Source organism: Hemiscyllium ocellatum (genome assembly GCF_020745735.1).
Source record: "Hemiscyllium ocellatum isolate sHemOce1 chromosome 15 unlocalized genomic scaffold, sHemOce1.pat.X.cur. SUPER_15_unloc_18, whole genome shotgun sequence".
NCBI classification, from domain to species: domain Eukaryota; kingdom Metazoa; phylum Chordata; class Chondrichthyes; order Orectolobiformes; family Hemiscylliidae; genus Hemiscyllium; species Hemiscyllium ocellatum.
This window is the reverse complement of record NW_026867454.1, coordinates 8965-33959: the sequence shown is the minus strand read 5'-3', so window position 1 is coordinate 33959 and position 24995 is coordinate 8965. Positions and strand designations below refer to the sequence as shown.

The 24995-nt window shown below is 40.2% G+C and overlaps 1 gene segment (V, D, J or C); it reads left to right on the top strand.

The window, feature by feature from the left end:
• Window positions 1–3159: 3159 nt before the first annotated feature.
• Window positions 3160–24552, top strand: LOC132806411 (Ig heavy chain C region, membrane-bound form-like). The segment is given in 9 exon segments: window positions 3160–3290; window positions 3421–3739; window positions 4103–4143; window positions 14313–14621; window positions 17727–18038; window positions 20000–20308; window positions 20756–21085; window positions 23914–24041; window positions 24181–24552. Coding segments are annotated over 9 exon segments (1806 nt in total).
• Window positions 24553–24995: the final 443 nt, after the last annotated feature.

The window sequence follows — 24995 nt, the reverse complement described above, 5'->3', positions numbered from 1 at the left end:
CGGAATTCTCCCATAAATCAGCAATGACATGAACATTTATTTTTTATGGTGTTTGAAGCCAAATAAAATTGAACAATATGCTGGGACAAGTTCCTTTCATTTCTTTGAACTAGTATCAAGGGACACTCTCTGTGGACCTGGGGTGGCAGGAGGATCTTTAACAGCAGAATGTGAGGGAACAAAGTTACCGTTGGAAATCCAGATAGACTGGAACTTGTTTCACTGGAGGGTGAGAGTTCGGGGGGTGACCTCATATAAGTTTATAAAGCCATGAGCGGAAAGGTGAATGGCTCTAATTTACATGATTCATCCTGGAAATGTGCGAAACTTTCGTTTCAAAAATATCACATATCAATAAACTCCACCTGATCCTCTGGCGAGTGATGTGGAAATTAATGGTCTAATTAATGGTGCCAGACGATGCCTGGGGCAACATCCCTTTATTCAACTAAAGTCAGCAATATACATTAACAATGTGAAAGGCGCAAACTGTACTTTTACCCAGAGCAGCCAGTTTCATCTGCAGTCAGACACAACTTCAAAATTCAGACCATTGCACAGAAGATAGACAAGCCCTCACAACACTGGAAATGATTTTGTTTGATAAAAGAATTCATCGTAGACTTCCTCAGAGCAACTCATGTCAACAAACTTGTTTTTTTTGTGTGTGGGGTCACACACGAAATGTCACTTTAATACGATTGATGTGAACCACTTGCATTTCAGAAGTTAATTGAAAACGTCCATCACATTAGATACGCGAATAAATTTTACAAATCATTGATCAAAGGGGACAATCTTTTTTGGACTCAAGGAAGATCCATAGTAATATTTTGTAAATGTTTGGAGCTGGGATTGTTTTCAATTTTTGACCCAGACATTGTTGTATTTTCCCTATGGTGGGGGATTTCAACAATAGGGAACATGTTTTACAATGAGAGGAGAAAAATTTTTAAAATGATATCAGAGACAACTTTTTACACAGAGAATGGTTTGTGTCTGGGATGATCTGGTGGTGGATACTTACAACCTATAGAAGACATTTGGATAAGTAAATGAATATCTAATGTTTATACCTATTGTTTGTACAGGCGTATCTAGCTTAACTCCCTCCCCTCACAGCATCTTATCTATTCGTCTGTAATATCTACCATTGTTTTGCAGTCACGTTTCATTCTTGCATACAATTTTAGTGAATACAAAAACAATTATGACTGGCATGGACTGGTTGGACTGAAGTGTCTGTTTCCATGCTGTATCACTCCATGACTCTATGACTATTTATCAATTTTTCTCAACATTAAACAGTGCTGTAGTGATCCTCGAATGAACTGTTGATGTTTAGGTTGTGTCTGAGACTCTGCGAATATTTCCTTCAATGAGAGGAGTGACTAGTTCTCCAAGTTTCACAACTGAAAAATAAACTTTTCTCCAGTATTGTTGCTGAGTAGATTTGTTTCTGCAGAGGCAGTGGTTATGGTCTGCAGTTTGTTTTCCACCAACTGGTCAACAGTGAGACAAAATATCTTTGATCCCCTGCAGAAACTCCACCTGCTTCCAGTCAATGAACCTGGAAACTCAAGGACCTTTTCTGCTGTCAGCTTAATTGCTGCCAACTATTGTATCTGGCCGATTAAAGGGAAAATGAATCAACTAAAGTAAAATCATGCCAAACAAACTATATTTTCCCATTTACTCACAATGGATACATTTCACTTGGCATTTCTTCTTTAAAAAGGAGTCACTGGATACAGCATTCACTGTATGACTATCAGAAACAGGACATTGAATGCAGTGACATTCTGGTTAGTTCAGCCTGTTTATTGAGTATCTTTAAAGCTCCTGAATATGAAGTTAATGGATCCAAAATCCCACATTGCAGTAACATTTGTTATCATCTCAAAGTAAATTAACAAACTTGAATTGGTTCAAACTCACATCACTTGGTACACCATTCTCTGATTCATTTATCTCATTAAAACTGAGTGGGCCCTTTATACATGGTTAACACTGGTGTCGTGTAACAGCGAATTTCTGCTTATTTTTATGAGTTAACTGCCCCTGTCAGAGCTATCAGTGAGCAGAGAAATGTACTGTTTATAACCTACATTCGTGGTAATGATTATTGTAATACTCTCTAATTTAACCAAACACTCCTGATGTACCCAGACAGTTACCTGCAATGGTTTAGATGTTGAGGATTTTTAAAAAAAAGTATGGACTGTCCTGTTTTAGTTCATTAGATGCTCTTTCAAAAGTTTACCTAGGTGTTATGTATCACTGCCAACTCACTTTTTGTTTCTCAGGCACACAGCTTTCCTTTACTATGCATTTTAAAAAATTTGAAAAAAAAGATGCAAGGAGAGACATTCTGCAATGTAAGGAGGTGCTTCTAATCTCCGGGTCCAAACTGGTTCGTGATATCCACTCACATTCTGAACATAATCACTTTAGTCCTGCTCCATATTAGGTTGCCTAAATGGAATTTAGAAACGCAGATTAGAAATGGGATGTTATTTTGTAAAGTGAGAGAGACGTTGAGTGACAGCAAAAATAAAGTCACTCATTTTGTTGGTTAATAATATGATTGAAGTTCTTTTTAGCTTTATCTGCTTGTGGTGGAATGTAGAATTAAAGGGAGTTAACTTCTAATTGAATATTCTGAATATAATCACTTTGGACACGCTCTGTATTCAGTTGCCTAAATTGAATTTTGAAATGTTTAGTATGAATTACATGTTATTTTGTAGTGGGACAGAGACTGGCAGTGTCCTGGGAAAAAAAACTCAATTGTTTTACTAGCTAGTAATACGTTTGAACTTCGATTTTAGTTTTATCTGTTTGTGAATGTAGAAATAAAGGGAGCTAACTTCCGAATGAATTTATTTTAAAACAAAATACTTGCAACTATCATGTGAAATAGACCTGAAGGTACTCAATTTTACTTCCACCATTAAAAAAAAACTCCCAAAGAAGCTATTCAGCAAAATAAATATCCCAAGATGTGTATATATCCATGTTTAAGCATAACCTCGTAAAGACATGAGCCCATGTGTTGGGGCTGTGCAAGCTGAGACCAGGATCCAGTCTCAGTCTCCAGCAGGAAACCAACAGGCGGAAGCTGTGAGCCTGCCCTTTCCGATAGCCATATAAATCCTAGGCACTGGACCGTAATTCAACACGCCTGGGTCGGCTTTGTTTAGAAAGATCTTGACAGAACCGCTTCCCAGAAGTTATCAGAATGATTGTGTCGACAATTTTTCTCAGTTTATTACTGACTTTCTTATCATGTGAGTGTTTTTTTGTTTAAGTCTGTCTTTGTTGCTGTCTCAATGTTAGTCTACCTCAGGAATGTAAAAGGCACAGCCATCCTTTCATCAGCATTAACGCTCATGGTTTATTTCTTGTCTTTTTTTAAAGGTGTCCAGTCGGAGGTTGTTTTGACCCAGCCAGAGGCAGAGACTGGCCGTCCCTCAGGCAGCCTGACACTGACCTGTAAAACCAGCGGGTTCGATCTCAGCAGCTACTACATGCACTGGGTCCGCCAGGTTCCCGGCCAGGGTCTGGAGTGGCTGGTTAGCTACTATAGTTCATCCGACAATAACTATGCACCAGCGATTAAGGGTCGATTTAGTGCGTCCAAAGACACTTCAAACATCATTTTCGCGTTGGAGATGACTAACCTGAAGATCGAAGACACCGCCATCTATTACTGTGCAAGATACTACAGTGGGTCACAGTGCTGTGCACAGCGACATCCTCATACAATAACCACTGACAAGGATTTATCTCAAATTGGTGATTTCTACCGTGGCAGGAGCGAGAAATAATGTGAGATGCAATTTAAACACAATCCAGTCGTGCTAGTTTGTACAAATGTAGAATTGTTTTCTACCTTCTTCGTGTTGATTGTCAAGTTAAATGCAGACCAAACCTGGAAAAGTATTCCAAGCTTTCAAAATACAATGAATAGTAAAAGCTGAAATAATGCACCAAATCATTTTTCGAGGAGTCTGAATCACTGCTTTCTAGGAAGTGAAGAAATTATTTGCATTTTACAGTTTACAGTCTGTCATAGTATTTGACACAACGTGTCTCACAGTGATATTTGGGGCCAAGGGACCATGGTGACAGTGACTTCAGGTAAGAACTTTGAACATTCTTAGTGACTTTTTAAAAACTTTCTATTCATGTGACTAATTTCTGAATTAAATGAAACTCAGATTCTGTGCTGAGTTTGGTTTGGTTCGGATTGATTTTTGTTCAGACTGATTATAGACTTCAGTTAAGGCTCAGCAAATAGTTAAAATGGTGATGATGGAGTCATTTGCTCAGTGTATCTCTTTTTTTTGATCAGATGGACATTCTATGTGGCTGGGTTACTTGAAACACCTAATGTCTCTTAATCAGTCAGCTATAAATAATGTTTAATGTCAGTGACACCCTGACTGTGAGTTTTATTATCAACAACAAATGCTACGAATTCAAAGATGTTCAAGATATTACCAAACATGACTAAAATATGCTAAAATATCATTATTCATTTCTTGAATATATGTTCTTACCATGATTATATTTTCTCATTTATTTTGTTAATTTTGTTGATGACAAGCAGGTTAGAAACTGTCATCAAAGTTTCTTGCGGTGCTATATTGCATTCTGTTGATTAGATTCGGAGTTTGTTTTACTGTTGAATTGAGTTGATTGGATTTTGGCTTTGTTTTAGTTGATTCGGGTTGAACTGTGTTGATTGGATTCTGACTTTGTTTTTACTTGGTTTTGTTGAATTGTGTTGATTGACTTTTGAAATGGTTTTATTTGATTCTGTTGAATTGAATTGGTTGGATTCTGATTATGTTTCATTCAAATCTGTTGTTTTGAGTTGATTGGATTCTGATTTTATTTTCCTTGATTCTGTTGAATTGAGTTGATTGGATTCTTATTCAGTTTGTGAAATTGATCTGCGTTTTCATGCTTTCTGAATCGATGTTTTCTTTCTGGTGAGGAGATTGACTCTCTGGAATACTTTTCATTATCAATATTTGTGAAGTTCTTTTGTTTTTCATGAATCATTTCTGCATTTGTTAAACTTATATGACACGTTTTTCTCTGCTTGATTGAAAACAGGACATCCATTTGTAACGGTCTGAAAAACAACTTAAGGCAGAAACCCAGATGTGTGAGAAATGAAAAAAAAACGAGTTTTTAATGGATTGACTTTTTAAAAAAAACTCCGTTCTAATTGTAAACGAACTGAATTTTGTTTTGAGTAGCCTCATTCAAAATAAAATTTGGGACCTAAATCTGAAACTGCAGAATTGATCAGATCACGTAATTGAAACTAACTTAAAATTATAATGTGGTAATATTTGTCCATTCAGTAATTTTGTTTTGACCATGAGGTGATTAATCAATATATGCCTTCAACCCCACTCTACTGTGCGCTGCACAAGATTGTCATGATCAGGAAGGGTGTGCAGGTTAGAAATAAATTGAACTATTGCCAGAAACGTTACAGCTTTAAGTGTTAAGTCCCCTCACAAACAAGGTTGCTATTATGACCTGTTATTTCTATTCAGTTTAATCATTAGTTTGCTTGATTCTGAGCAGCTTTGTTAGACTTCAATTTGGTTTTATTTGTGAGGTGACATCATGTTCTTGGTTCTGTTGAAAATGTTTGCAGAGCTAGTTCTGCTGCAAACACACCGTGTTGTGATCTGGTGATCGTTGATCTGTTGAGGAGGGACTGTGCTTGGGTAACATTAAATGTGTTATATTTGGGAAACCGTTTCTGGTTTCTACATTGTTTTTGCAATGTTAACACGGTTGGTGACAGTGAACTGCTCTTTCCTCATTCAATGCAATCAGCATGCGAGTTAAAATTTCATAAAGTCTACTATAAAGTGAAAGGCAAATCGCACAGGTTTTAGAAATGAAGGGAAAACAGATACCTTCAGGTGCTATTTTCACTTAAAATAAGTAATTAAGGATTAATCTAATCCATGCTTAACAATCCAAATTCGAAACTCAACTATCTAGTTCAATCACAAGGTCTGTCTTTAAGCAGTTTACAAGTCATAGAGAAATATAAATAGAATTTCAAAAGTCTAATGTTCTAATTGTTCTTGCTCTTGCACTGCCATGACTGTGCTATAATTGATCAAGAAACACCTTTCAATTCCGCTGTACACTACATACATATTTTCCTGGCTGGAAAAGATCATTGGCAAAGACCATTTGGAAATTCTGCTCAATTCTATGAAGAACAGATCAGTTTCACTGCTTTGATCAGTTTCACATATAACTTGAGTTAATTAATTGTTATGTCCCTGATTAAACTGGATTTGCAGGATAAAAATAAAACATTAACTGAATTATTTAACCTGCACAGTGCTTTAGGTGTTCCCAATCTGTGCATTTTAAATAAATAGTTACATTTTACAACAAAATATCAACTGAAGAGTCATTCTTCGGGAAACAACTGCTATAGTGAATTATGTGACCAACCAAATTTCGAATTAATTAAAGTAATCCACTCATGAACTCCAGGGCAGCATGGTGGCTCAGTGATTGGCATTGCTGCCTCACAGCGCCAGGGTCCCAAATTTGATTCCACCCTCGGGTGACTGCCTGTGTGGAGTTTGCACATTCTCCCTGTGTCTGTGTGGGTTTCCTTCGGGCGCTGTGGTTTCCTACCACAGTCCAAAAGATGTGCAGGTCAGGTGATTGTGCAGTTTAGCACAGCCCTAGTGTTCAGGGATGTCTAGGTTAGGGTGCATTAGTCAAGGACAAATATAAATTAGGGGGAATGGGTCTGGGTGGGCTACTTACTGTTCAGAGGGTCAGTGTGGAATTGTTGGGCCAAATGGCCTGTTTCCATACTGTAGGAACTCTCCTCTTAAAACCATGGGAGTACTTGCTGCAAACGCAGAAAATTCATTTTACATCGATGTGTTCAGGCGTATGCAGAGTTCACAAATTTGCAGAAGACATGAACTAGAGGATAACAGAGCACATTGTTTATTCAAACACTGAAAATAGAGTCATATTTATTTTAACTAATATACTTGATCGATTTATTGCAATGTAGCGATCTGAAGGAATCTGCTCACATTAGTCCAGTGTGACAATCATTTAGATTAGATTTCCTGCAGTATGTATCAGGCCATTTGGCCCAACAAGTCCACACCGACCCTCTGAAGAGGAACCCACCCAGACCCATTCCCCTACCCTATATTTACCCCTGACTGATGCACCTAACACTATAGACAATATAGCATGACCAGTTCACCTGACTTGCACATCTTTGGATTTTGGGAGGAAATCCACACAGACACAGGGGAGATTGTGTAAACTCCACATAGGCCGTCACCCGAGGCTGGAACCGAGCCTGGGTACCTGGATCTGTGAGGCAGCAGTGCCATATTTACTTAGACATCCGTTAAAGTGGGCAACTCCAGACAGAAGCATGTTTTCAATTCATACCTTTTTCAACATTTTCGTTCATTACAAGCAGTTAACAAGAAAATAACCTTGCCCTAATTCCTTCAACAGAAATGCTTTCCACACTGGAATGCAGTATTGTTTATGCAGTGCATGCAAAGTCTCCACAATTCGAGGAACGTTTTAAGAATATGTAAAAATAATTTAGAGAATAATCCATTTCCTCCAGATCTGTGCTTTAATTGGCGATATTTCCCACCTCAATAATTTTGTTAAATACAATGACTTATTAAGTTTATGAACTCAGTGGTTATTTATATTTATTGTGAATACATTCTCGTTCACATTAATCCACTGGTTAGTTCCTCTGATGAATATTCAATTACAGTGAATATATTTGACGTGAGGAGTTGAGCAATGTATCCTCTGGGATTAAGTCTGTTGTATAGTTTGTTTCAGTGCTATCTCTGACTAACTTGTCCACGGTCCTGACCATTTATAAATTGTCCAGTTCGGATACCTGAGTCTCTGACAGTTCAATTTTATCTCGCGCTTCAAAACCACTTTTATCTGCCAGAAATACAATATTTGATTAGGTGCCTCAGAATTGAGAGCCCTGACTAAGTTGTTCCAATCAGAACGAACGTTTCAGGAACAAAAGGCAGATAGCAAGAGTTTTGAAATTGGTTGTTGACAACAAGAGATATTTGATTGAGCGAGGCAGAGGGAAATATGCTGCATATTTTCTTTGTGCCTCAGTTATGCAGGAGATGTTTCGTGGCACAATGTAAAATCAGAATTTTTTTTGCATCTTATTATTTGAAAACTAATTATCAGCTTTTAATGTTACTGGCAATGGTCTTATTACACTTCAAAACATTTTAATCTTTTTCAAACTAAGTAGACCGTCTGGTGCAGCAACATTCACAGGGGAAAGAGGAAGGGAGTTCGAGGTTGGAATCTAGTGACAGTGAATTGATGGCAATGCAATTCCTAGTTTTATTGCTCTGTAGTTCCCATCGAGTTTGAACAATTTGGACCAGCTGTCAAAGTATTCTTGGATAAATGTTGAAATGTTACTTTCATTGTACAAACATTCTGGAACAATCCCTGGTTGTTGGAAGGTGTTAATAACTAACATGGTTTATAAACTGTCAAAACAGGTGAGCTGTGTTCTCCGTGATAGTGTCGAGCTCATTGTGTTCAGGTCTGTTGTGATGTTGTGGTAGGGTCCCTGATTCTGTGCCAGGTGGCCTGTGTTCACTTACAACCTGTTAGAGAGGTATGTAACACCATCTCTTATCAGGTTACTTCAGTACAAGAAAGCAGATTGAGATGTTTGGGTGTTTGTTGGAATTCCACTCACAGAGGCCAGTGAAATCTATTCAATCGCTGTCCTGACTTGTGTCTCTTAGACATTAAACAGAATTTTGGTGGTTAGCAGCTTTTTCCAGATCAATATTTGTTCACAAGCTTTTGGGCATCGCTAGATGGGGTTAATGGAGTAAGTGCTCAAAGAAATCCCAGCTTTTGACTTGCTGTTCTAACAATATCATTTATAAATAATCCCGAATGAAACATTTTCAAAGTATATTTGATGAGATTTTGCTTAGGCTGTTTTACTTTATATTAAACCAGTGCTGTAGCTGAATTTGATTGTTCAGTACTGTGGGGGTTTCCGTTGAATCCAACACTTGCAGCAGATGGTGATAGCTTTTCAGTTGGTCTTCCATTGCTATCTCAGACCATCCAGTACCTCTGCTAAGAATCCTTTTTCCAACAGGAGTCAAGCCAACGGAATCACTGTTTATCTCAACGGGTGTGAGCTCTTGTGCCAAAAACATGAAAACAATTTGGTGAAGAGGGGGTCTCTGGATGGGAAAGGTTAATCTTGCCTTCTCTCCACAGGAGCTGCTAGACCTGCTGAGTTTCTTCAGAAGTTTCTGTCTTTATTTTGGTTTTCTAGCATTTAAAGTTTGTTGTTTCATTGAAAAACGTTCTGTTCGATTAAACACGTTCTTCAGAGAAAGGATGCATTTGAACAAATTGCAAATGTTCAGAGATGTTATTGAATTTGAGTGCCCTGATCTCGAGCTGTAGTTTCACAAGAAACTATTATGAAGTAACAACACACTGCAGAGTGCAGTGGCTGCTGTAATTGGGTGGAAGTTATTTTGATCACTCAAATAGAGAATGTCAGTGATCCCGTTCAAAATAATCAACAGAAGTTTTTTTTAAAGCATGTGTGAAACAATTAATTTATCGAAATATTTTAATCAAAAGTATTCACGGCCAGTGCTAGCTTAATGAATGACACAATGATAGGAAGGTAGGAACAAGAGGAGGGCACTCAGCCCCTCTAGTTGTTCCCCCACTTACTTAGATCATGGTGCATCTGTGAGCTCAATCCACAGGTCTCCCTTTGGCTAAAGCTCTTTAACACCTTTGTTTAACAAGCAAAAACTATCCCAGATTTACTGATTCGACTGCCCATAACAAAGGGAGACACCATTTCTGAAAGACATTCCTGTGAGTACTGTGACACAATGAGGCTGGGATTAATTGCTCATGAAAGTAAACTTTAAATATCTGACAATTTCCAATTGAAACATCCCAATCATCATATTTCATTAATTTAACACTATACTTCCCTGGAATCAAGAAATATAATGTGTGATTGCCTTGCTAAAAATGAGGAGAAAGTGAGGACTGCAGATGCTGGAGATCAGAGCTGAAAATGTGTTGCTGGAAAAGCACAGCAGGTCAGGCAGCATCCAAGGAGCAGGAGAATCGACGTGTCGGGCATGAGCCCTTCTTCAGGAAGGGCTCCTTGGATGCTGCCTGCTCCTTGGATGCTGCCTGACCTGCTGCGCTTTTCCAGCAATACATTTTCAGCAGTTGCTAAAAATGAGGGAAGCTTCATTCCTATTATATGATTAAGAAATAGCTCTGTTCATTCAGTGAAAACACAGTCAAATCACTCAAAAGGAAACCATGATTTGGAGATGCTGGTGTTGGACTGGGGTGTACAAAGTTAAAAATCACACAACCCCAGGTTATAGTCCAACAGGTTTAATTGGAAGCACACTAGCTTTTGGAGTGACGCTCCTTTATCAGGTGATAGTGGAGCGTCACTCCGAAAGCTAGTTTTCTTCCAATTAAACCTGTTGGACTATAACTTGGTGTTGTGTGATTTTTAAAAAAAGGAAATCATGTCATCTTGTGTAGACACACAAGTGCCTCAAATAATTTTCAATTCTTCTAGTGGTTGTTTGAATCTCGAGACAGGTGTGGAAGTGTCAGACTTTTTATATCGCCTTGAGAAACAAGTTGTCATCAGTCTATTTGAATTGCTGAAGTTTGTATGGTATTAGCATATTCACAGCGCTGTTAGGAAGTGAGTCCCATGGCTGTGATTGAGGAAGAGGAAACGGGCAGGGAAATAGTTGAGAGTTAAGTTGAAGTCTGATATGGAGGAAAGCTTCACATGCATGTGTGCCCTTATCCTCAAGGATCACAATTTTGGAATATGCTGCCGAAGGGACATGTCAGCATGCAAAATGGAAGCTGAAGAAGGCATCTCGGCCTCTCTAGAAGGCTATTCCATTCATGGGATCATCATTAATCTTGCTGCTCATCAATCTTCCCAACACACTGATAACATTGAACCTGATTGTTTACTGTTCAACACAAGAATGGTGAATTCGTTTGGAATTCTCCACCACAGAAATTCATAGATTCAAGACTCATAGATTCTTGAAAGCGTTGTCTCAAGTACCTCGTGTGTTGAAGGTGTTTGGCGCACATACCTTCATTGGTCAGAGCACTGAGTGCAGGAGTTAGGGCTTCATGTTGTAATTGTCCAAAACATTGGAATGAGCTGCCAGAGGAAGTGGTAAATGCAGAGCTAGGTCCCACATTGAGAAGCCATTTGAACAGCTACAGGAACTGGATAGGTCTGGATGGATATGGGCCAAAGGCAGGCAAGTGGAATGAGTTTAATTTGGGAACTCTGGTCAGCATGGATGGGCTGGACCAAGGGAACTGTTTCGGTGCTCTACGACTTTATGTCCCACTGACTTTATGGTGGATAGGCTCAAAGTTGGAAGGTGGTGAGCAAGTGAGGGGCTAGATTGGGCATGTGGGAGAGTTTGGGCTGGTAGGCTGGCTGCTGGGTAAGCTTGCGTGCACTCTGTCTGGCAAGGTGGCATCAAGGGAAATGGTAATGGTCACAGGATAATTTGGTCGAATTGTGCTTGGTAGGTGAGGGGTAGTTTGAGCTGAAATGCAGGAGGTCTGTCTTTGCCAGGCTGGTTTATGGAGAGGTGGGCAGGATGCCAGGCTGGTTAGTGTAGAGATGGGCAGGGTGCCAGGATGTTTCAGGGGGTGGAAGGTCACTGTAATGAAGTGACAGGTGGACGTGTTGTCAAAATGCAAAGCTCAGAGTCTGGCAAAATGGTAGGTTGTAAAGCACAGATGCCAAAGGAGCTAGGATGCAATGTGCACAGGTTGTCTTGGGTAAGATGAGAGGTCAGTGATCAAGGGCTGAGGTCATGTCTTGGGTAGTGGGCTTTTGTCAGAGGTTGTGGAAATGATGGTGTCAGGTCCAGTCAGGGCCAGGTTCACCATGGACCAGGTACAGGGCGGCAGGAGTGTAAATGACTGAAAGGAATTGAGATCATATGTCCATCTGGAATATAGAATATAGAACATTACTGTGCAGTACAGGCCCTTCAGCCCTCGATGATTCCACAGGTCAGTGTAAAAATCTGAAGCCTATCTATCCTACACTATTCCATTTTCATCCATATGTTTATCCAATGACCTTTTAAATGCCCTTAAAGTGGGCGAGTGTACTATTGTTGCAGGCAGTGCGTTCCATGCCCCTACCACTCTCTGAGTTAAGAAACAACCTCTGACATCTGTCATCTATGTCCTCTCCTGCTAGCCATCACTATTCAAGGAAAAAGACTTTCACTGTCCACCCTCTGTTTATCTTTTATGTCTCAATTAAGTCAACCTTCTTCTCTCAAACAAAAACAGCCTCAAGACCCTCATCCTTTCCTCATTAAACCTTCCCGCCATACCAAACAGCATCCTGGTAAACCTCCTCTGAACTCTTCCAAAGCTTCCACATTCTCTCTATAATGTGGCGACCAGAACAGTACACAATACTCCAAGTGCAGCCACACCAGAGTTTTGTACAGCTGCAACCTAACCTCGTGGTTCTGAAACCCAGTCCCTCTATCGATGAAAGCCAGCACAAAGTATGCCTTCTTAACAACTCTATCAAACTGGCTGGCAACTTTTAGGGATCTGTGTACATGGGCACCGAGATCTCTCTGCTCAGCTACACTGTCAATATGGATTGCCTTGGATGTGTTTTGTGTGATAGGGGGTTGTGTGTTCCGGGCATGAATGGGTGTATAGCAGGGTGGGGTTTGTCAATGTGAGTGGAAATTTAGGTCTAGGCAGAGTAAGTGCAGTGGTTAGTCTGAGAGATGAGGTTTGGTGGTGAACTGCGTATCAGTTTGATAGTTATTAAAGTTAAAGATTACTTGTTCATTTCTCAAATCATATTTACATAAATACTTAGCTGTAACACTCCAAAGTCTCTGAACTTTAATGGTCCTCCATTTTTCAGAGGCCTCCAGAATTCAGATCATTGTAAATTAGATGTTTCAACTACCAGACAATTGGCCTGAGTTCAGCCGTGACAGCCATCCTCCCCGTCCCAGTGCTCAGCTCCTGCCTGTGCTGCTGCTGCTGCTGCTGCAGTGACCTTCCTCCCAGAGAGAACATTTTGTCTTGCATTGAGAAGTGAGGAAGGCTCACTGGACCTGATTTCCAAGTATGGGGATGGCAAACACGAGGGGACACAACTTTAAAGTGAGGAGAGATAGGTATAAGACAGATAGCAGAGGTAGTTTCTTTGCTCATTGAGTAGTAAGGGTATGGAGTGCTTTGCCTGCAATGGTGTAGATTCGCCAAGTTTAAGTACATTTAAGTTGTCATTGGACAGGCCTATGCATGTACATGGAATAGTGTAGGTGGGATGGGCTTCATATTAGTATGTCAGGGCAGCGCAACATCGAGGGCCGAAGGGCCTGCACTGCACTGTGATGTTCTATGTTCTATGATTCACTCTGATTTCTCTCCAGGGGTACTGCCAGCTGTTGGGTATTTCCAGCAGCACGGTACCTAGTGGGGCGGCACGCTGGTTCCATGGTTAGCGCTGCTGCCTCACAGTGCTAGGGACTCTGGCTCCATTCCAGCCTCGGGTAACTGTCTGTGTGGAGTTGGCACTTTCTCCCCATATCTGTGTGCATTTCCTCCCACAGTCCAAATCTGTACAAGCTGGGGAAATTGCGAATGTTGTGTTCAGTGATTGGGAGGTTAGATGCATTAGTCAGGGTTAACCGTAGCATAATAGGGTAGAGGAATGGGTCTGGATGCGTTTCTTTTCAGAGGGTGGGTGTGGACTTGTTGGGCCAAATGGCCTGTTTGCACACACTGGAGAATTTCAATGAACCTGCATTTCCTTGGTTTGTATTTTGTGAAACTTCTCTGCTCTTCACAGCAATCCAATGAAAGTGTCAATTGGTGAGATCTTCAAACAGTTACTGGGGTGGGATCAGGATGTTCTTCTTCCTAAATTATATGGCAATGGTCAAGGTCGAGGGCATGTTTCTCAAGATGGAACCAATGATCATGATCAGCAACTGGTAGGAAACAAAAATAAACTCCAGTTATGCTGTAGACTTCAGCGGGAGCATACTGGCAAACGGTTACAGCTGAGGATACATTTGAGTAACTGATAAGGTCAAATTAACAGAAACTAACATGCTCAATTGGTCATTCTATTGTAGAGACACCATCTCCCCCTACGCTTTATGGCCTGGTCTCCTCCTGTGAGGAGCACAGCACCGGTTCGACAATCTTTGGTTGTTTGGTGATGGACTATTCCCCAGACGTCACCAAGGTAACCTGGAAGAAAGGTGGGGTGCTAATCACGAATGGTGGATTGAAGACTTACCCATCAGTGAGAAACAAGAAGGGAACCTACACCCTGAGCAGCCAGTTAACCCTGCCCGGGTCAGCGGTAGATTGCCCCAGCAAAATCTACTGTGAGGTTCAACACAGCGGGTCACACAAGAGCAAAGAAATGCCATGTCCAGGTACGTATTGTGGGAACTGAGATAAACAGAGCATCTGGCATTAATATGAATAAGGCATTATTTATAACCATTTTCACAGAATCACCTTATACAGTACAGGAAAAAGGCCCTTTGATCCATCCAGTTTACGCCTATCAATAACAGCCACCTAACTATTCCAGTCTCATGTGCCAGCACATGATCCATTGCCTTGTGTGACTTGCCCTTGCAAGGATGCATCTCAATACTTCATACTTATTATGAGGGGCTCAGTCTCTACATGACTTATAGGTGCTGAGCTCCAGGCTAACACCACCCTCTGTTTGATTTTGTTTTCCCCTGAGATCCACTTGGAACCTCCTGGCCTTACCTTCACCCTGTGCCCCTGAGGCATTGATCTCTCCATCAAGGGGAAAGGTTTCATCCAGTTTACCCAGTCTATGCCTAAAATAATTCTAGACATCATGATAATCTTCTCCCTCATTCTCCTCTGCTCCAAGGAAAACTCCTGTCTATCTCATCTAGTTTCATAACTAAAACCCTCCAACCCAGGCAAGATCCTGGCAAATCTCATCAATACTGCCTTCAGTGTAATCACATTCCTTCGATAACATGCACACAACGCTTCAGTATGGCCTAACCAGTGTTCTATCCAGTTCCAGTATCATCTCCCGATTCTTCATTGTCAATGTCTAGGCTAATAAAAGCAAATATCCTCCCACCTCCTTAGTCTCTTTATCCAGACGACACAGTACTATAGGGGATCGGTGGGTACATGCACCAAAGATCCTCAGGCCTTTCCAGGGTTCCACCATTCAAAATGTCATACCTCACAGATTCTTCTGCCGAATTACATTACCTTACATTTATCCAGAATAATTTCCATTTGCAACTTCTCTTCACATACAACCAACCCTTTTCTATCCTCCTGCAATCTAAAGCCATAATGCTCATGACTTACCAACATGACAGTTTTCATTTCATCTGTGAATTCACTGGTTAATTCTCCTAAATTTGAGTCTCAATCATTGGTATGTAAGAGAAATAACGTGGAAATCAACCCCAATCCCTACAGAACACCAGGAGACATAGATTCCCAGTCACCCAGACACCCGATGACTATTATCCCCTGCTCCCATCACTCAGCCAGTTCTCGATCCAATCTGTCAAATTAACTCGGATCCCATTGGCTCTGATTATTGCTATCATCTGGACATCGAGTTATCTCTCTGAAAACTACTATCAAATTGTTACACATGACTTTCTCTCAATAAAACTATGCTGAAAATTGTTGATTTATCTTCCAAATGAAGACTAATTTCACTTTTCAATAGTTTCCCTACCACTGAGACTAGCTTGACAGATCTGTGTTTTCATTATTTATCCCTTCCTTTGTCCTGCGTAACAGTGCAACGTTGGCTGATCTACACTCACTTGGCACAACTGCTGTGGCCAGACAGTAATTCTAAATTATTGTTAGCGACCCAACTATTTCGTCCTTTGCATCGCTCAACCGCTTGGTATACTTTTCATCTGCCCTGGAAATATAACCACTTTTCATTTAGCAAGACAACACAGAACATTACGTCATGTGCCCTAATTTCTGAAAGTACATCACAACCCCGCTCCATGATTTCTGTCCCCACATTGTCCCTCTTACTAGTGAACACTGACACAACACATTCGTTTTGACCACAACCTAATCCTCCGGCTCCACTCCAATAATAACACTTAATGGGCATTACTGTTTCCCGAATAATTCTTTTATTATGAATGAGCCTGTAACTTTTAAAAATATTTTCCTTTATTTTGACTCCTATTATTTTCTCATGGTCCCTTTTGCTCTTCTAATTCCTTTGTCTTTCAAACTCCCCCTTGCGCGTTCTGTACTCCATACTAATTTCTATTGTTTTGAGATTCCAGTATAGACAGGAAGCCTCCCTTGTTTCTCCTTATCTCACCCTCCATGCCCTTTGGTATCCAGAGCACGTTACATTCTTGGTCCCATTCAGTGGCTTCCTGGGAAATGTCCTCCCTATGATTTTCCTGTCTCTTTCTTAAATGTTTCACACTGCTCTGACTCAGATTTACCAATAAGTGTCAGCTTCCAGTCCACTCTGGTTAAGTCATTACCTGATCTTACTAAAATTGTCCTTCCCCTTTTCAGAACTTTGGGCCAATTTCTATTCCTTTGCAGTACAATCTGAAATCCAACTGATTTACGATCACTGTCTGCAAAGTGCACCACCATTGATGTTTTACCCACTGGGTCGACTTCATTCCCAAAAGTTAAGTTCAGGTTCACCCCTCTCTTGCAAGGTCTGGATTAAAATTCTCTGTATTAACACATACTTTGTTTAAATATTCTCCTGGGGGCATTTTCAGAATTGTGCTCCCTCTAAACGTTAGACAAAATGAATATCCAAGCCTATGCTGAGGAAGTTAAAAACCTCTTTTCTCATTCCCCTATTTAATTTACATATCTCTGAAATTTATCCATGTATTTGCACTTGGTCTTTTGGATCTATAGTAAGGCCTATCGTGCTCTCCCAGTAGTTATGTTTGCTGTATTTTGGTTTTGAAGTACTGTCCATTTGCCTTTGTTCGAGGAGGTATCTATGATTTCATTTCTCTTTACAGCCTAAAATACTCTTGTCAGAATTGTGACAGAAGCAACATTCCGTGCCGCAAACCCTGCCCCCATCCTTTTCCATCTTTCCCTGTCTCGCCTGAAGGCACTAAATCCTGGAAAATTGAATAGCCACTCCTGCCCCGCTCTCAATATGTCTCCGTGATAGCAACAGCATCATTTCCTCATTTATGCCGGTAATTCATCTGCCTTGATCATCAGACTCTGTCATTAAAACGAATACCATCCAATGTTGCTATCTCCCTTCTGATGTTACTGGCCTATAGTTTCTATGCCTCCTTGACTCCCTTGCTGTGTCCTATAATTTTAGCCTTTCACATTGTCCTGATGATCTTTCTGTGTGGATCCCAGCTTCTCCAGCACTCTGCACAATTATGATTCTTGTATCCATTAATCACAAGAAACCTTGATATATGAGAACTGATTGTATTTGTTATGAAATTCATCAGATAATTTATGCGATGTGTTTCCTAAAGGTACAGGTCCTCTCCCACCAACTCTTCTCCTAACTGTGAGCTCCAGTGAAGAAATCGCAAGCAGCAAGTTTGCAACTGTCGTTTGTTCAATCATCGATTTCCATCCGAAGGCAATCAACGTGACTTGGTTGAAAAATGGCCGACGCTTGGATTCCGGCTTCATCACGTCTCCCGTGTGTGAGGCGAACGGGAACTTCTCGGTGACGAGTCGGCTGATGGTCCCTTATGGTGAATGGTACAACAGCGCAGTCTATACCTGCCAGGTCACTCACGAAGAGAACATTCAAAGTAAAAACATCACCGCACTCCAGGGTAAGAGACACATACTGGGAGAGCTACAAATCACTCTGAACTCTGATGTGAATCAAACACACTAATTTATCAGGCGTAGTAAACAGCACGGTACAGCTTCTCATTTCCCAGCATGTCACGTATCTCATTTCAGTTTGAATGTTACATTAGCATTGCTCATAATTCAACATTTTGGCAAGTCAGAAAAGCATGTTTCCTCTCTGTTGAAGGTAGATATATAGACAGTGAGCTTTGTTAAATAGTTTGTTAAATAGTTTGTTGCCTGACCATGCTGGGAGAGGCATTCAGAGTGATGAATCCTTGCCTGGTAGTGGCTTCAAGGATAAGTTTGGGGGTGGAGGGGGGATATTGGAGAGATATCTAATTGAAACATAGAAAATACTGAGAGACTGAGGTCGAGTGAATGTAAATAGATGTTTTGACTGGTAGGCGAGACTAGGATCCAAGGGCACAGTCTCAGGGTCAAAGGGGCACTGTTTAGAACTGAGATGGGGAGGAATTTCTTCAGCCAGAGGGTGATGAATCTGTGGAACTTGTTGCTGCAGAGGGCTGTGTATATTCAAGCCAGAGATGGATCGGTTCTTGTTTATTGTGGGGAGAAGACCATAGAATGGCTTGAGCCCAAATGTCGATTTTCCTGCTCGTCGGATGCTGCCTGACCTGCTGTGCTTTTCCAGCATCATTCTGATCTAAACTCTGGATTGGCCGAACAGCCTTATTCTGATCCTCTATCTTATGATGTTGTGCTCTCAAAATGACGTGGTTAAAATATGCAGTGACCCTAACTTGAAAATAAATCAAAATGCGTTCAATGCTTCACTCCCTGCTCAGGAATGACCTGTTGGCCTTGGACATTGTACGACATCGATTTTTATCTGGTACTGAGCTCTTTAATTTCATTTATGGGATCAGACCACAGACCAAGTGGGTATCACATTTGATGAACTGGGATAAACGTGATCCCACTGAGCCTCTTTAAGATGCTCTCTGTAATTAGTGGATGAGGCAGGAGAATAAATTCTGGTAAGAATGCTACAATAGGGATGAATGAACGAGGAACTCGAGACAGGCTGATTTAGCCTGGTTTGGGGTGGCGATGTTTACACAGTGGGTAGTGGATGTCTATAAAATTAGTGCACATTTCCAACACGTTTGTAGATTAATTTAAGACTTTTGTTTGGTTTTTTTTCTCCCCTGCTCTATGAAGAAATTAAAAAATGCAGCTTGGTAAATAAAGTGAAAGTACAGACCAGTCATGAACTAACTGAATGGAGGGAAAGACTTAAGGAGATGGGTGTCCTTCTCGATATCCAATGCTGTACTCAGTGCCTTGTTTTCAGATCTACTCCAAACTCAGCCCACGAGGAACAATGACATAAATTAGAGAATGACATCACACCAATAACGCAAAGTATTTTTGATCACGTTAAATACAATGAACAGAATTTCCATGGATATTCACTGCTCCTGTAGCACTTTAGAACTCTGCAAAGAGAATAATTATTATTTCTTATAATTTGTCCAAAATTTGGGATGTGATTTGGCAGTCAGCGTGACCAGCAGCACTTGCACCTAAGGGTTATGAACATGGAAATGAACTCATTATATTCAGATTACTCTTGTCACAAGTATCTATAGATGGTCTTAAGTGAGAGACAAACTCTGAAAGAAAGGTAATTCCATGGGTTACATAATGGTATCTTCGATGATTTTACTTTTTTCACAGCTTTCACTTGTTACAAAGCCAGTGTTCTTTTGGAATAATTACACAGGGTATGTCACAGGTAATCACAAATGCTTTCACAAATCAAAATACATCAACAAGAGTAAGCATTGTTTCAGCAATGGTTGGAGTTGCCATTTTGAAGGTGGTGTCTTCACCCTGTGAAGAAGTAATCTGAAGATTAGGTGTTTGTATCATAAAGGGGCATTTTTCATTGACTTTGATTTTTGTTTCATAGAAGATACCGAGTGCCACCCTCACACCGTTAAAATCCTCCCACCGCCAATCGAACAAGTCTTACTGGAAGCGACGGTGACGTTAACCTGCGTTGTGTCCAATTTTCTTCCTGGAGTCAGCGTGACCTGGAAACAAGATAAGAAGCCTCTGAGCTCAGAGATTGCTGACCAGCCTGGACAGAATCCCGACAGCGTGATCAGCAAATTAGACATTTCTACTGAAGCCTGGCTGAGTGGTGTTACTTTTGAATGTGTGGTGAACCATCAAAATCTACCGACTCCGCTGAGAGACTCCATCCACAAGGAGAAAGGTGAGCGGTGAGATTAAAACACAAAGCATCCCATGTGTAATCCAGATCCAGTTACATCAATGGCAGGCTTTGATTGGTAATGAACAAACACCGTTGGGAGCATTTATGATGCATCTGAAGGCAGGATAACTAAGTAGCTGATTAAGAAAAAGATGGACCAAAGGATATTGTATTCTGATTAAATCAGATAAGGTGGGAAGAAGCCTGGGTTGTGATGTCACCATCAGCAATGACAATTGGACAGAATGCCCTTGTTGTGGGTTGGAAACATGGAGGCAACTTTCACATTAAACTTTACTTTTTTTACTGAACAGAATGTGTACTCTTTTAGAAAACAAAAGTGAATAAATCCCAAATTAAAAATGGCGTATTTTAATATTGAGTCAAATTGTGATATTGGTTCAGGATGTTTTTGATTGATTTATATTTGTCTCAAATATTCTGCAGTGATTAATCCGCTGGAGCCATCAGTGTCGGTCCTCCTGCCACCAACAGAAGAAATCTCCGCTCAGAGGTTTCTCTCCCTCACCTGTTTAGTGAGAGGTTTCTCCCCCCGAGAGATCTTCGTCAAGTGGACAAACAATGACAAGCCGGTGAATCCCAGTAACTACAAGAACACCGAGGTGATGGCAGAGAGTGACAACACTTCCTTCTTCATCTACAGCCTGTTATCCATTACAGCGGAGGAGTGGGCCAGCGGTGCTTCTTACTCCTGTGTGGTGGGACATGAAGCGATTCCATTGAAGATCATCAACAGAACAGTCGATAAATCCAGCGGTAAACCGAGTTTCGTAAACATTTCACTTGCACTGATGGACACTGTTAATTCATGTCAATAAAAATCTCAAAGTTGCATTTAATAATTCAACAGAAGTAATAAAGTTTCTTTTTCCTCCAGTTGTGAGTTAAATACTGAATGAGTTGTTTCTCACTCTGACTTACATTCCATCTGTGTAGTTAAAGTGGGTTATTAACAGGTCTAGGATAAGTGTCTTGTGCAGTTAATGTTCTCTGCTCAGATACACCCTGGGTCAGAGACAGAGTAAAGCTCACTCATTGCAGGATTCCGCCAAGTACCTTATCCATCCTAAATCCCTCTGTGACAAAATCTGACAATGTCCATTTTATGTCCAGGGTAGAGCATGAGTTTTGAACTTGGTGTTCTTGATTCCCCTGATTGGACATTCTTATAAAATTCATGTCAGTTTTAAACTGCCACATTGCACCAATTGGAAATGTAAATTTAAGACACTTTAAAATTAAATTTGATTGGAACATACCAATCGTAAAGAGTGCAGAACAGTTTGAATGTAACCGTTGTTTCTGGGGAACTGCCAGGGATCTTGCACCAGTGCATGAGTTGACAGAATGTAGCTTCACTTTCACACCAAAGAGAATCGACAGATAAGTTGTCGTGGAGCAGAGGGGAGGGGAACGATGAATGGTCTGTCCTCTTGCTCCCTGTGCAGAGTTTTCATGGTAGATGTCCTCTGTAATGTAACCCCGTTACTAACAGGAACAGTCAGCTTCTTGCTTACTGTCCAAAGATTTAACATTTCCATGCAAAATAATACCTTTGAAACATGTTGGACATGCTTGGGCTCTGTTAACAAATGATTAACATTGATTCCCCTAATCCAAAACTGGTGTTTGCATTGTCCCGGTTTGAATTCTGTAGTTTTGTCTCAGTTTTCTGGAGCACATGGGATCAATTCTGGTATTCGAATACCTGATATCATTTTGTTTCACATACAGAACACAAGTAGACATTTTCTAATAAACATATTCAGAAATGTTATCTCTGGGGCAGTGGGGATTTGAACTCACGCCTTTTCTCTCAGAGACAGAAATTCTATCACTGCAACAGAAGAGTTGCTCATAAAACGCTTATCTCTTCACGACGATGGGAAATGTTTCCTACAACACCAAGGTCAAATCTAATTATAGGCAATCCATTAAAATTAGAACAATAAATTAGAATAATAAAAATTGCAGTCTGGTATAAGAACAGATACAGAGAGATGATCGCAAATACACACGGAATGACACATATATGGGCTCTCACCTAAAGACACATATTGATGTGCACACTCAAATGTGCATACAGATAAGATGTCACACATGCATACTCGCACAGAGCCACACATGCAAGTGGTACTTTAACACTCACCTAAGCTCATACAAAAACTCACATACACCAAAAGAAAATTATTTGAACAAATGATCAGGGTACTCACACATAACCATGAGAAATATAGACACACGGTAACACACAAATGGGCATGAATACATATACATTCATACAGCACAATGCGTACAGACATACACGCATGAACACACAGATACAAATTCCAAAAAATGTCCTCCCACATGTCAACTCATACAGGCACGTAAGTGCACAGAGATAAACATTAATATAATTATTTTCCCATTTTCAGAATCACAAACATACGATGACAGAGGCAGCTTAATTAGTTATTTTTAAACCACATTGATCAGCATGTATACAATGTCACACGTACACACAAATTCCGAGTCTCACATGCAGACACACAAGTGCATAGATCAATAAATAGAGGGGCGTTTATTAAATAAGGATAATGAGCACAAGCATCAGCAAGCATCCACAAACACTAACACAAACAAGCTTCTCAGGAGATGGTTTGGGAAAGATTGCCACACAAGCAGACATCATCATATAAATATAAACATCCATCAAAACATGACGTTGCATGCTAACATTTATTAAGCATAACATGAAAATAACCTAGTTTAGGTAGGACCTGAAACAGACACATAAGCACACATTTTAGATAGCACTAATGAAAAGTGAACACTCACAAAGACATTTCAAGATAAGCATAGGCAACAATGAAGTGGCATATTCGCATAATGATGCTTACACAATGTGAAAAGACCAAAATTTCGGTGCACAAACACATGAGAACACTAGCAGTAAAGGAACAGGAATATGTTTATTCATGCACAGACTCCAACATGGGCAAGAGTGAAGTAAGAGGCACTCAACCACATACACAACCATTAAAGGGAAACCAAACACACCAAGCAGTAGGTCAAATAAATTAAGGGACACGTACAAAAACTTATTCCTAAATATACAGATCCTACAAACAAAAATATGAAGCAATGTCCTGACTGTGATGTCACTTATATTCACGATTTGCCAAGCAATTGGTCACTAATACATAAAGGTGAGAATCACATTTGAACTTTTATTCAGTGATGGCCACAATTTTCAACTAAAGTGCTGTCACAGCCTATATTTAAAATATAATGATATAATTAAAATAATCATTCGTAATAAGCATTCCTCAAATAATAATATCTTTAAATAATAGATTAAAAGAAAATTAATTTAAAACATTCTGACATGGACAATGAAGAAAGAACATGTGCAGTCAGTATTTGTAATTTCTTGCTGAGAGTCAATAATGCACTGATGGATACAGATAAGAGTCACACTTGAGAAATACCTGACTGCTTTATGAAGATGTAATGGTCTCTAATTACATGACTTGGATACACATAGATCGATCTGGATCAATAAACGATCTAAATGCGTTCTCTCGGCTTTATATTCATAGATTCAATAGATCGCACTTGGATTGAAGACTATGAGGATGATAACAGCAACATCTGGACAACTGCTTCCACGTTCATCACCTTGTTCTTCCTGAGTATTTTCTACAGCGCTGCCGTCACTCTGGTGAAGGTGAGAATAATCACATCTTTCTCATGCCAAACAGCCCAATATGTTTTGTGAAATCTCTAAGTGTGCCATTGAATAAACATTAAATCTGAAAGTCCCTGATCATAAATATCTGTGTCATTGCTTTATCTCTCTTTTCCAGGTTAAGTGAATGAGTTGTGGACCCCTTTGATGTTCCTGATCTGCTTATCAAGGTCTCTGAATTCCCAATCTACAATCTGTCCTGTTGCTGACTCTCACAGTGAGATCACTTCAGTTTATCAGTGTGTAACTGAGACAATAATTGATGGATTTTCGTTTTTACTTTATATCTTTGAAATGGTTGTGGTTGGAAGAATTTGTAGCTTCCCTGTTGTTTGAAGCCCATTTGTTTTGTTTTTATTTGTTCCTTACTCAGAATGGTTGCCTACCCTTTCTGATGAGCCTTTGTATTCCCTGATGTACTGATGTTCTGTTACTGATGTACAGAAAATTCCCACCTCACAGCGCATGTGTTCTCATCTCAATGTGGCATCCAGCCATTATATTCACTTCTGTTAGCTTTTACATCAACTTTTTGGATAAAAATGCTTTCTGAAATGGTTAATAAATCTCGAATGAATATGCACTAACCTTGAGTTTGCTTAATTCTTTCTTCAAGGCCAGCCAGTAATCAAACATTTTCCCACATCCTACTCCTTTCCCAGCCAAATACTTTCACTTGTTCTGTTTGGTTGTGTTTCATCCAGTCATTTAGTTTAATGTTGCGCTGCCATGCCGCCCACTAATGTAAATGCATCTTTCACACGATATGCCTGATGGAACACTCCAGAGGCAGAATGATTAGAGAACATTTCCTCTTATGCACCAAAGGTCACGGCCTCGGGTCACGTAATGATACAAATGAGGAGCTTTGCTCCACCAGAAGCCTATAAAAGGCAGGCAAAGGAGTTTGAAAGTTTACTCTACACCGTCTAA